General features: G+C 41.5%; 1 protein-coding gene across 4 annotated transcripts in view; it reads right to left on the reverse strand.

Annotated features, from left to right (window-relative positions):
- ARHGEF26 (Rho guanine nucleotide exchange factor 26) overlaps positions 1 to 13,823 on the reverse strand; it is a 118,567-nt gene that overhangs the window by 85,805 nt on the left and 18,939 nt on the right. For all 4 annotated transcript variants that reach the window (XM_048864738.2, XM_048864739.2, XM_048864740.2 and 1 more), the window contains exon 6: positions 5,748 to 5,908. In XM_048864738.2, coding sequence (XP_048720695.1) covers positions 5,748 to 5,908 — 161 coding nt within the window. The remainder of the gene's footprint in view (positions 1 to 5,747; positions 5,909 to 13,823) is intronic.

Raw genomic sequence — 13,823 nt, forward strand, 5'->3', positions numbered from 1 at the left:
TGTATTAAGCTAACAAAAACAGGTGCCAACTACTACCTATTGCAAGAGTGGTTTTGTAACATCAACACCTGTCCATTAAGAACTGGAGAGAGATAACCAACTCATATTATTCTACCAAACAACCGTCAGACAATATTGGTTTTCAGAATTGCCAACCTGGGGCCTTGCAGATGAGTTACCTGGAGATGAAAGATTCCATCATCAGCCATAAATGGTGGGCCATTTCATTTTATTTGCAATGCCCTTACTAATAAAACTACTAATTCCTTAGAACGCAGAATTATTTAATAAGTGGAGCATAAAATAGTCAGTGACAAATGTGAGAGAGCACTCTAAGCCGTTAGACTAAAAGACTTACCTAGACAGGCTCTGGGTTCTAATTCAGACCAACACATTCAAACTTTGTGGGTCAGATTTTCACATCCTTAGTCAGGATGCTCCTTACTCCTGTTGGTTTCATTGGGACTACTTGTGAAGTAAAGATCTCAGAATCTAACCCTGCCCAACTTGGGACAAGAAACTTTTAAATGTACTTGTGCCATTTACCACAAGTTGAGTAAAACTAAGACTTCACTAGAAAAGAAAACTGTATCTGTGTTGTGCTTTATGGGGAAATTAATCCAAATATTGAAATGTACAGACACATTCCGATCAAATAGTTATTAAGTTTATGGCAGCAGCGTGCTTTCTCAAATCATTTTGTCCACTCACATCTTATACTTAAGCCAAAATCCAGATTGTGTCTGATGTATACCACTTCCAGTTTCAAAACTTTGAGAAATAAAATCATATTACAGTACAACCTTGGGGGATATGAAACTATATTACCACACAAGGGACATAAGATTCACTGGGATACTTGAAATAAATGGGAAGCAAGAGGTGAGGTCAGTGGGGCTAGGAGCCTCCAGAATTTATAAGATGCACTAGGGTGAATGGGGAGAGTCCTTCCCCCATATGGCCTACAAATTCTGCAGCCTAAAGAAATTCAAGCCACAGCAATTTCTACATAGAAAAGGATACAAAATGAAGGACAGAAGAAGAGGGAAAAGGTAGCAAATGCAAACGTGGAAGGATGGTCTATGATTGAGGTGCTAGCCTGAGACTCGGGAAACCTGGGTTCAGTTTTCCTGCTATAGCCTTCCTGTATGACCTTGGGCAAGGCACATAGTGCCTCTGTGTCTCAGTTTCCCATCTGTAAAATAGGCGTACTAATCACTACCTCAGATGGGTGTTGGGAGGATCAATACATTAAAGACTGCAAGGTGATAGGGGCCTTTGTGTGAATCCTTCATCCAGTTTGCTGACTTTCGTATTAGAAACCAGGAAGAGAAAAGAAAAAAAAATAGCAAAAGCTTTAATTTCTTTTACTTATTTGGGACATAGCAATTCAGGCCTGTCAGCCAGTGTAGTACCCACTCACCAGGCTGTGGACAATGCACAAACTATAGTAATACAATCCCTGAGAAATTAATTGGATTGAGAATTACATATGTACCTACAAGTGTAGCATACGCATACACACTCCATGAAAAAATTACTTTGCCATTTTTAGAGTACAAGAAAATGACTGAAAAAAGTCTTAATACAAATAAAAGTCTGAACAGTTGGCCAAAAAAGAAACATAATTAGATTTTACAATGTTAGCAACCATCTAAAGATTTGCAGACACATCCGTTTCATATGAGCTCTGTTTATCTAGCACTTCTTTCTCTCTCTGGTGACTGTCTACTCAAGAAAGTTCCTTTCCAAACACAATGCAGCTTTCTGTAGACAGGTGCTATGACATACACAGACACTGTTCAAGAACAATAAAGGGACTATGCACTTTACGAAAAAGATAAAATGGAATGCTGCACAATGACATTCAACAGAAGGTAAACAGTTACTCACTGATTAAAGAATGCATTTGCAAGAGCCAGTACTTGAGGACAAATATTAAACTGTTGCTGAATTTAGGACAGTTCAATAGACTCATATTAAGATTAGTTTAAAAATCCTGAAAGACTAGATATGGCTGTTTTATTTTCCAATTTTTGGTTATTAACGGTTTAATGATAAAAACAAATGTGTTTTAAATCCAAAAAGTAATTTTAAGAGTACATTAACTTATATTTTCAATTTTCCCCCTCTTTATGTGCATCTATCCCTACCTGCCTAATTAGAGTGTGTTAAAACAGTGTTTCATGTTCTCCTGAATTTAAAGTGAACTGCTAAGCAATATATTTTTGCATACTTCCTTGGAAATAGTAGACAATTCTTCAACTATCCAGGACTGGAAGTTGTAATGGATATAGACAAGGCACCTGTAGTTGTACTGGATAGTGCAGACCACTGTACTCTAGAGATGCAGTGTTCTAACATATTTAGATGTATTTATATGCTCCTCCCCTCCAGCTACTGTAGGTCAGTTTCCCAAATTGATTAACAACAACTGGCATTTAATTAATACTTTCTATTAAATCTAAATAATTTTCAATAATAATAAACAATAATTTTCAACACTTCTGACCAGCTCCATTCAAGCATTTTCTCATCTAGTCACTACAGTCACAAAAGCAAACAATTATCTGCTGTTTATTTTGCAAGTACTGTGGTGAGGAAAGCATTAGAAAAAGCTAACAAGATAAAAGATGGGGGAGGGCTAGCTCAGTGGTTTGAGCATTGGCCTGCTAAACCCAGGGTTGAGTTAATTTAGGGATCCGGGGCAAAAATTGGCGATTGGTCCTGCTTTGAGCAGGGGGTTGGACTAGACGACCTCCTGAGATCCCTTCCAAACCTGATATTCTATGAAAGATCTCTCAGTATAAGAGCCTGTTCAAGATACAGCCCGAGTCCTGCAAATATTATGGTAGGACCCTGATGATACAAGATCAACAATCTCAAAAAGCTGCACATCAAGAAAATACAATCCAAATCATGGGACTGCTTCACTAAAGGAGTCGCTCTCTAATATCGATTTTTAAAAAGTTAGACTCTCAGACTGGTAAAATCCAAGCTATGGAAGTTAGGTTGATAGTCATGAAACATGGTTCCTCCGGCTTGAAAGCAGAGGGCTCAATCTTCAAGAGCTACACTTTGAACATATTGAGAGTGGTGCCAGAGCTGACATTATGCCACTTGACCATCTCCACCCAATCTTGGTCCAGCCAGAGGCCCATTGCACTGGCTTTCACCAGCCCCAAGGGGCCATTATTCCAGGCAAAGATTGCTAGAGTAGCAAAAAGGAAGCAGGATCTGTTCCAGTTTCTCTTTCAATTAATGCAAGTAGCAACCAGATTTGCTGCTTTGAATAATAAAGTCTATTTAACCCAACGGAAAAGTCTGAATCCTGAAAAAATATTGGAAATAGGTTTCTGGATGTTGTCAGAAAATTTTTTTTTTTTTTTTTACCATCAGTTTTTTTGGTTACCCATCTGATGCTCGTTTCCATTGATAGCTCCACTCTGGACAGCATCCCAAATGTTTAATGTATTAAAGAAAAAAAATGGCACTGACAAGATGCAATTACACATATGGTTATTCCATGACTTATTACTGGAATCCACAACTTTTCTTTCCCCCTTCTTCACTCTCCATTACTGTCATCATCCCTTCTATCCTAATTCAGATTAAAAACTCCATGAGGCTTGGAATTATTTTAGTTGTCTGTAATGCATCATGCACACCTATGATATTGTCTGTAACAATTAAACCCTACTTTAAAAAAAAAAAAAGGAAGGAAGGAAGGAAGGAATATGGTCAGATTATTTCTGCAAAAAGATTTCCTGTTAGAAGAGACTTCAAGAATTGAAAATGACATTTGATATTCCACAAATGAAGAACCTAAGTCCCTGATTCTGCAAACTTTGTGCTTCACTTTATACACTGCAGGTAGGTCAGTGAAGTCAGTGGGGAAGCCATATGAACCAAATCTCAAAGGACAGCAGATGGGAATAGTATTCAAAAATATTCTTCTATTCCCTTCAAATGCTATGACATTCCAGGGATAGAAAGAGGTCGTTTTTCTCTTATCACTTCATATCAGTATAATATCAGGCAATGATTAGTTGTAAAGTTATAATTCTGAGCTTCTACCATGAAAGACTAAGGGCATAATCCTGAAAGGTACTGAGTATCTTCAGCTCCCACTGAAGTTAAAGGTTTGGGCCCTAAATGGGAGTTTAATTGTTATTTAAAACAGTATCTTTCTCGCAGAATGTTTTTCCTTCTTCTTATACTGTTCATTCTATGACAGTACTTTGCTCTTTAGTATTATGTTATTTCCTTCAAATTTATTGAAAAAGTAAATACAAAATAAAGTTTTAAAACTGATCTCCAGTATTTGCATTTAATGTTAATTTCCAAAAAACCTGTAGCTGGATATAAGAATATTTATAATATAGCTGGACATCAGTTTGATAAAAAGAATTAGACAGAAAGAGTCAAAACTCCAAAAACTTGTCTGGATGAAAACTAGATTTGAGGATATGGTGCTTGGACAGAAATAAAAAAAAAAAAAAAAAAGTGAAAAGACAGCCTGATAGAAATTGTACACTTTATTCAGAAGAGCCTACCTGATTTCAGAGCTTTAGGTACAAAAGGAAAGAGTAATTATATTTAATTTCAAGTTGTATAATGAAGCTAATTTACCTGTAGCATACTGGTTTTCAAATTCTGACACACAATACGTGCCCCCAAACCATGTAAACAATGCAAAAAAGAAAATGTATTGTTTCATGGAGGAAAAAAAGAGAGAGCTATGCAGTCATTTCCAACTACATAGTACACTGTTTTGTCATCAGTCTTCTTGGCAATCTCAAAACACAAAGGGACTAATTTGGTACGGATTTCATTTCATTCCATGCAGGACTGGGATTAATAAGCACAAAATCTGGACCAAAAACTAAAGAATGAACAAACAAAATCAATCTCCCTCCTCCTCCTCCAACCAAACACAGACACATTTGCGTGTGTACGATACAAGCAAGATAAACACGGAAGTAGTTTCTGCAGCACCTCTTCAGTTCACGTAAAGAATCATTGAAATATTTTTCTGCTGTTTTGGTTTGACTTAATGATACTCATGCTATTCCTTATTTCATATTTCTAAGTACTTCGAAAGTTTTATCTCCCTTTTAAAAAACAAGAATGTTTATTTAATGCCTTAAAATATTCCAGAAGATTAACTCCCGTTTTGACATCTTCTCAAAATGATTTCCATTCAGTTTTAATGTATTATTTAGTAGCTAATTTTTCCTCTCAGCACAGAGTTATAGTAAGGCAACAATAAATCTGTTGCTAATAACTGGTGACATACCATAACTCAACAAACACCTATTACGGAATCCATCTTAAATATATTTTGTTGTTTTTAAAACAACGAACAACTTCATCTCCTTGTCAATCATTAAAAAAGTAACTGAAGTACCACAATTTTATGCTTTAGTTATTGTATTTTACTTATTCTGAACTGCCGCAAAATGTATTTTACTATTTTAAAATATGACAGGTCCATCTATCATCTGAATGTATTAGTCTTTTTAAAGCATAAAATATCAACCTTTTATATTTGTCATTGGAGACCATTTGGTTTTAATGAAAAATAGATTTGTTTTTTTCTTGCTATCACCACAAAAATCAAGTAACGATGCTTCCTACTAAAGTCATGAAATATAATGCACACAGTAATTTATTTCTGCGCGTAACCACCACTCTCAGAATTTCATGCAAATAAAAAAGGGTTTTGTCCTTTACAATAAACTTACTTTTTGCTCGCTTCACAGACATCAGCAATATTGGAGAAAAGATGGTGTTTTTCTGTTTTGGTCATTGTTAAACTCAGGTCTTTGGAATTTTTAAACATCCGGATCAGAATCTCCAAGCTCAGCAAGTATGAATGTTCAGATGATATTACTTCAAATATAGCCTGCACGGTAGGAAAAACAGACTTACAATCAACTGTTTTGTTTTGGATGGAGTTATGGTATAAATTACAACAGAAGAATTTATCATCCAGACTAAGTTTGCCAATACAAGTTTAAAAGTAGTCACAAAATTTACTTTTAAATGTAAAGTGGAGTACTGCAAAAAAAAAAAAAAAAAAAAAAAAAAAAAGCAGCCTTTTCAACTCTGACTCATAGTCAAAGGGTATGTCTATACTGCAATTAAACATCCAAGGCTGACTCACGTTTGGGCTGCAATATTACAGTGTAGACATGAATTCCAGAGCCTGGGCTCCAGCCCAAGCCCCACGAGTACAAGTGAGCTGATACAGGCCAGCTGTGAGTTTTTAACTGTAGTGTAGACATATCCAAAGAATGTTAAGCCAAGTGTTAAACTCAAACCAGTTGTGATCTTTCCAGTTTTGCAGACGTCAACATGTCTCTTAAAAGATTTGCCCACTCCAGTACTCTGGGGCAGAGAATTTAAACATAGGCAGGCTGCTACACATCAGTTAATGTGTCTTTTCAAGTTATCTACTAGGGCAACATTCTTGTGTAATGGAACCTTGATTACCCAAAAGTCTATGGGAACACTTAAAATCTTTGGATAATCAAAGATTCAGCTAGTAGACAGAACTAGGAGGGTGGAGCAGTTAGCTGAGGAGGAAAGGATAGACCTCTGGCACACAGATACAGCCTCTCACAAAAAGATTTGTCACTGCTTCTCTCTCTCCCCATCAGTCAGCCAATATAGCACCATACCCCTGGGTCTTTCCTCCCAACTCTTCCTTCAGCTGGCTGACATACATAGAAAACCTTAGGTGATACAGTTGATCTTTGAACTGCAGAGGTTTGGTCAACCAGGGTTTTACTGTTTCAGATGTAGAAATGTATCCAGTTGTTGTAATATCCTCCCCTGCCCTGCTTTTAGTTTTTCATTTGAAAAAATCTAACTGGGGTTCCTGGATCTCGCTGTATATACAGACTGGCTGATCACTAAAGAATGTTGACACTTCCTTTTTAAATAGCACCATGGGGTCCCACTGGCTCTGAGACATTTGTTATTCCATATACTTCCTAGAAATTTTTGACTGTCTTACAGTAAGGACACTTGGAGAGTTTATAGAACTTGGCTGACAACATAACAAATGTAAATATCTTCACATGAATTTCAGGAACTATTTGTAATTAGTGTCTCTAAGCATCTTCAAACCTGAAGGGAATATACTTCAGAAGCTGACTGTATGCTGAAAGTTCTGATTATGGATTTTTACTAACTGAGAAGTAACATACATGTTGACAAACATGTTGAACACATTGGACCTTTCCAGCTTCTGAAAGGACTGATCAGCATCTCAAGTACAGTGGACTCTTCTGTAGATGTTAATGAATGCCCTTCAGTGCTTATGGGTGCTCATGATTATTCCCTTCAGATCCCAGATTTTTTATTCAAAATCCTTCATTTGTTTCTAAAATCTCTTCTTCAAAGAACTGGGATTTTAAAATTGAAAACAAGTAACAGGTATTGGATAGTTTAAAAACTCCAGCTTTAAATCAAATCCACAAAAACGTATTCCTTCTGTGATTGGGTGTACTAGGGCTCTTCATGGCCCTCTGCTGGAAGCCCCCATGGTCCTACTATGCCACGCCCCAGGAGAGGAGCGGCAAAGGTGGCTCCTCCAGGCCTGCCTAGAAAGGCTGCATGGAAGCAGCCAATTACTGCTTTATCCCAGCGGGCTCAGATAAAAGGAGTCTTAGCCCTTGTCTACACTAGGCGTTGAGATTGAATTTAGCAGCGTTAAATTGATTTAACCCTACACCTGTCCACACAACAAAGCCCTTTTTTTTTTTGACTTAAAGGACTCTTAAAATCAATTTCTTTACTCCACCCCCGACAAGGGGATTAGTGCTGAAATTGGCCTTGCCGGGTCAAATTCGGGGTAGCGTGCACGCAATTCGATGGTATTGGCCTCCAGGAGCTATCCCAGAGTGCTCCATTGTGATCGCTCTGGACAGCACTCTCAACTCAGATTCACTGGCCAGGTAGACAGGAAAAGGCCCGCAAACTTTTGAATCTCATTTCCTGTTTGGCCAGCATGGCAAGCTGCAGGTGAGTGCAGAGCTCATCAGCAGAGGTGACCATGATGGAGTCCCAGAATCGCAGAAGAGCTCCAGCATGGACCGAACAGGAGGTACAGGATCTGATCGCTGTATGGGGAGAGGAATCCGTGCGATCAGAACTCCGTTCCAGTTTTTGAAATGCCAAAACATTTGTCAAAATCTCCCAGGGCATGAAGGACAGAGGCCATAACAGGGACCCAAAGCAGTGCCGAGTGAAACTTAAGGAGCTGAGGTAAGCCTACCAGAAAACCAGACAGGCGAACGGCTGCTCCGGGTCAGAGTTCCAAACATGCCGCTTCTATGATGAGCTGCATGATATTTTAGGGGGTTCAGCCACCACTACCCCAGCCGTGTTGTTTGACTCCTTCAATGGAGAGGGAGGCAACACAGAAGCAGGTTTTGGGGATGAGGAAGATGATGATGATGATGAGGTTGTAGATCGCTCACAGCAAGCAAGCAAGCAGAGAAACTGGTTTTCCCGACAGCCAGGAACTGTTTCTCACCCTGGACCTGGAGGCAGTCCCCCCCGAACCAACCCAAGGCTGCCTCCCAGACCCACCAGGCAGAGAAGGGACCTCTGGTGAGTGTACCTTTTAAAATACTATACATGGTTTAAAAGCAAGCATGTTTAATGATTAATTTGCCCTGGCAATCGCGGCCAGTACAGCGACTGGAAAAGTCTGTTAACATGTCTGGGGATGGAGAGGAAATCCTCCAGGGACATCTCCATAAAGCTCTCCTGGATGTACTCCCAAAGCCTTTGCAAAAGGTTTCTGGGGAGGGCAGCCTTATTCCGTCCACCAGGGTAGGACACTTTACCACGCAGGCCAGTAGCACATAGTCGGGAATCATTGCAGAACAAAGCATTGCAGTGTATGTTTGCTGGCGTTCAAACATCCATTCTTTATCTCTGTGTTATCCTCAGGAGAGTGATATCATTCATGGTCACCTGGTTGAAATAGGGTGCTTTTCTTAAGGGGACATTCAGAGGTGCCCGTTCCTGCTGAGCTGTTTGCCTGTGGCTGAACAGAAATGTTCCCCACTGTTAGCCACGGGGAGGGGCTAGCCACGCCGTGGGGGGAGGCAAAATGCGACCTTGTAACGAAAGCACATGCGCTATGTATGTAATGTTAACAGCAAGGTTTACCGTGAAAGAGTGTACCCATTGTTCTATAAAATGTGTCTTTTTAAATACTGTCCCCTTTTTTTTTTCTTCCACCAGCTGCATGTGTTTCAAGGATCAGAGGATCTTCTCCTTCCCTGAGGCTAGCGAAGATTAGAAGGCGAAAAAACCACACTCGCTATGAAATGTTCTCTGAGCTCATGCTGTCCTCCCACACTGATGGAGCACAGACAAACGTGTGGAGGCAAACAATGTCAGAGTGCAGGAAAGCACAAAATGACTGGGAGGAGAGGTGGTGGGCTGAAGAGGGTAAGTGGCAGGCTGAAGAGAGGGCTGAAGCTGACAGGTGGCAGCAGCGTGATTCAATGATGAGGCTGCTGGAGGATCAAACTGGAGCATATTAGTGTATGGTTGAGCTGCAGTAAAGGCAGGAGCACAGACCGCCGCTACAGCCCCTGTGTAACCAACTGCCCTCCTTTGGGGGTGGGTGGGGGGGAGTGGGAGATCATCAAGGAGAAACAAACAGAACTTTCACACCGTAGCCTGGCCAGTCACGAAACTGGTTTTCAAAGAGCTTCTCTGATGTGCACCGTGCCCTCCTGTGCTCTTCTAACCGCCCTGGAATCCGGCTGCGCATAACCAGCAACCTCCCACCCCGCCATAAATGTCTCCCCCTTACTCAGATATTGTGGTGCACACAGCAAGCAGTAACAACAATGGCAATACTGGTTTTGCTGAGGTCTAAGCAAGTCAGTAAACTGCGCCAGCATGCTTTTAAACGTCCAAATGCACATGCTACCACCATTCTGCACTTGCTCAGCCTGTAGTTGAACAGCTCCTGACTACTGTCCAGGCTGCCTGTGTAGGGCTTCATGAGCCATGGCATTAAGGGGTAGGCGGGTCCCCAAGGATAACTATAGGCATTTTGACATCCCCAATGGTTATTTTCTGGTCTGGGAATAAAGTCCCTTCCTGCAGCTTTTGAAACAGACCAGAGTTCCTGAAGATGTGAGCATCATGTTGATGTTGGTGAAACGTCCCTTGTGACCCACCAGTGCTTGCAGCACTATTGAAAAGTACCCCTTGCGGTTTACGTACTCGCCGACTTGGTGCTCTGGTGCCAAGATAGGGATACGGTTCCGTCTATGGCCCCACCACAGTTAGGGAATCCCATTGCAACAAAGCCATCCACTATGACCTGCACATTTCCCAGGGTCACTACCCTTGATATCAGCAGATCTTTGATTGCGTTGGCTACTTGCATCACAGAAGCCCCCAGAGTAGATTTGCCCACTCCAAATTGATTCCCAACTGACCGGTAGCTGTCTGGCGTTGCAAGCTTCCACAGGGCTATTGCCACTCACTTCTCAACTGTGAGGGCTGCTCTCATCTTGGTATTCTGGCGCCTTAGGGCAGGGGAAAGCAAGTCACAAAGTTCCATGAAAGTGCCCTTATGCATGTGAAAGTTTCGCAGCCCCTGGGAATCGTCCCAGACCTGCAACACTATGCAGTCCCACCAGTCTGTGCTTGTTTCCTGGCCCAGAATTGGCGTTCCATGGCATGAACCAGCCCCATTAGCACCATGGTGCCCACACTGCCAGGGCCCATGCCTTGAGAGAAGCCTGTGTCCATATCCTCATCACTCTCGTCACTGTGCTGACGTCACCTACTTGCCTGGTTTCGCTTTGCCAGGTTCTGGTGTTGCATATACTGCTAGATAATGCACGTGGTGTTTAATGTGCTCCTAATTGCCAAAGTGATCTGAGCGGGCTCCATGCCTGCTGTGGTATGGAGTCTGCAAAGGTAACTCAGGAAAAAAGGCACGAAATGATTGTCTGCTCTGCTTTCACAGAGGGAGGAAGGGCCTGACGACATGTACCCAGAACCACCAGCGACAATGTTTTTGCCCCATTAGGCATTGGGATCTCAACCCAGAATTCCAATGGGCAGTGAAGACTGCAGAAACTGTGGAATAGCTACCCACAATGCAATGCTCCGGAAGTCGACGCTAACCTCAGTACTGTGGAAGCACTCCGCTGAGTTAATGTACTTAATGCACTTAGAGCATTTTGTGTGGGGACACAAACAATCGACTACATAAAAACAATTTCTAAAAAACCGACTTCTATAAATTTGACCTAATTTCGTAGCGTAGACATACCCTTAGTAGGTCAGGTTCTGGCTGGGAGCTCCTCTCTGGCCACAGGAGCATGACCAGCTGTATTTGCTTAAACTGGGGAAGAGAGGGCCTGAGAACCTTAACCCTGAGGTGTGGGGTGAAGATAAAGGGGCTGTGGGAAAAGGCCCAAAATAGCAGCAACTAATTCAAGGAAACAGTACGTGGCTTCTCTTTATAGGGACCTGGAGTAGTGGGCAGGCTTGGGTTCCCCCGCTGGCTACTGACAAAGCCGTCTAAGCTCTGAGAAAGGGACCAAGTGCATTTAGAAGCCAAAGCGAAGGGCTGGATTTAAAGGGCCCTGGTGATGGCAGATGGACAATTTCTGTTGGACTCTGCTTCCCCAGAAGGAGTATGTTTGGACTGTGAGACCCAGCCGGAGGGTATAGCCATTGAAGACCCACCAAATAAGGTTGACAACCTATAGGGGCTGCCAGGAGCAGAAAAGGCCTGTAGTATTGCATGTAGCAGCAGGAGGCACTCGTTACACTTTTCTAAAGCCTTTGCTGCGCAAAGAGAAGGAGCCAACTCCAAGGGAAAACTGTAGGGATGCCAGAGATGTCAGAAAGGTGAGTATGTGGGATGTTCCCTCCTCCCCACTGCTAGCCACTCTCAGTTCCCTCCACAAGATAACTGTATAGCCAGCAGACTCAAAACAAAAAGGGATGTGACCGGAAACATATTAGGAGCCATATAACAGCTGCATTAAACAGCATGGTCCTTGTAAAAGTGCATTGTCTTAGTATAAGGAGATGTATAAAGTTAATGACTCTTAAAACATTATATTCCAGCCTGATGTATCCCTCGGCCCTAGAGGTCTACAGAATATAGCCAGATGCTAGCTGGACTAAGGCAACAAAGCTGCCTGGTCAGCTATACTTATATGGCTGATGTAGGGGGAAAAGGGTGTCTGAACACAGAATTCTGGCCATTTTCCTTTGCTCACCACATGTATTTCTAACTTCACCCTGGCTACATTGCGTTTCCTCCAGCTGCACTCACCAGGAAAGGATTTGCCTAAAGAGAGCTGCAGTGTTCCATGACTAATTTGTTCTGATCTATGCATTTTTGAACTTAAGGAAACACATGAGCCTTCCCTTCACTGTATTATTGAGGAGCTTCTTTGTTTCTGCATTTTATGAGAGCCCTCCTTGACTTCTTTCAGTTTGAGAACTACAAGGCCATGCTAGTGTGTTTGAAAATCAGCACTAAAGCCAATTTGCTATTAATATCTGCTATGTGATGACTGCAAAGTGCAAACAAGCTTTGGTATAATACCACTTTATATCCAAAACACTTAGCATGACAGAACAAATCAAGATAATCTTAAGTTCACATATACAGTAATAACAGTAAACAGAAATAGAGGGAGAAAGCTTGAGATCATATGTACCAATTACTACTTTATAGTCAACTTAGGAGACTTTCTATGAAAGAGTCTGAAAGACTTCATTTGCATTGCATGAGCAGTTGTCTGTATCGCAATAGCTAATGAGTGCTTCATGAAAATATTAACAGACTGGTGGGAAGAGCAGTTTTGTGTAGTGGTGCAGAAGTACATGAATTCAAGATTAGAACTTGATGATAGTTTGAAGGGAAGTGAATGTATTAAAAAAGTATTACTAGTTAGAGCACCATAATTATAGAAGTATTTCCTTTGGACACAATATACGCACAACGACTTAGCATATTAAAATCACAGTTAAAGGTGGTGCCTCAATTTAAAATCTTGTTCCTCTTAAACCCCACCCAACAGTAGCAAACAAATTTTTCCAAAAAGTTTCCATATCGATGGTGTGTTACAGAAATTTAGCTAACAAATAGGCTTTTAAGTTTAAACTATACACACAATGAGAATGGTGTAAAAACAACTACAGGCATAGCTGCATCCTAGGATTACTTCTTTTTGATTCCTGTAAAAGCTGCCTCTGCTGAAACACTAGCACAAAAACACAAAAACCTGAGGCTTGCAAGACATATTTTGGCTAAATCTAAAGGCTCTAACCCTGAAAGGCACAAAGGACTTGCTCTCTCTGAGGAAGTATATGTAGATCTGACTTCAGAAAGCTGGAGTAATGGCTCCTGAGGAATTCAAAAGGGATGAAAAGGAGGCCCCTCTCCCAGGCCCAAAAGTGAAAACAGGCCAGAGGGTGTAGCACAAGTGTCCACTAAGGTGACAACAGGCAGAAGGAGAACCCCTGGTTTGTTCAGGGACAGGTCACATCTCTTGGGATTCTCCTCATCCGTAAATAATGAAATACATCAAAATCCTGCAAAGAGCAGACAAGAAATCCACGGGGATGGGGGAGTTGCAGAGAAGGAGACTGTTACAAATCTTGTGTACACAATCTAGAGATAACGGCCTATATTCTCTGCTTGAGGGTGGAAGGGATATCACACAAGGCACTAGCTGCAGCTCTGATTCTGGAGCTGGTTCCATGCTTGCCCCAGCATAGTGCAGAGGGGCTGACTAGCTATG

Source organism: Caretta caretta, chromosome 9, assembly GCF_965140235.1.
Source record: "Caretta caretta isolate rCarCar2 chromosome 9, rCarCar1.hap1, whole genome shotgun sequence".
Classification (NCBI taxonomy): domain Eukaryota; kingdom Metazoa; phylum Chordata; order Testudines; family Cheloniidae; genus Caretta; species Caretta caretta.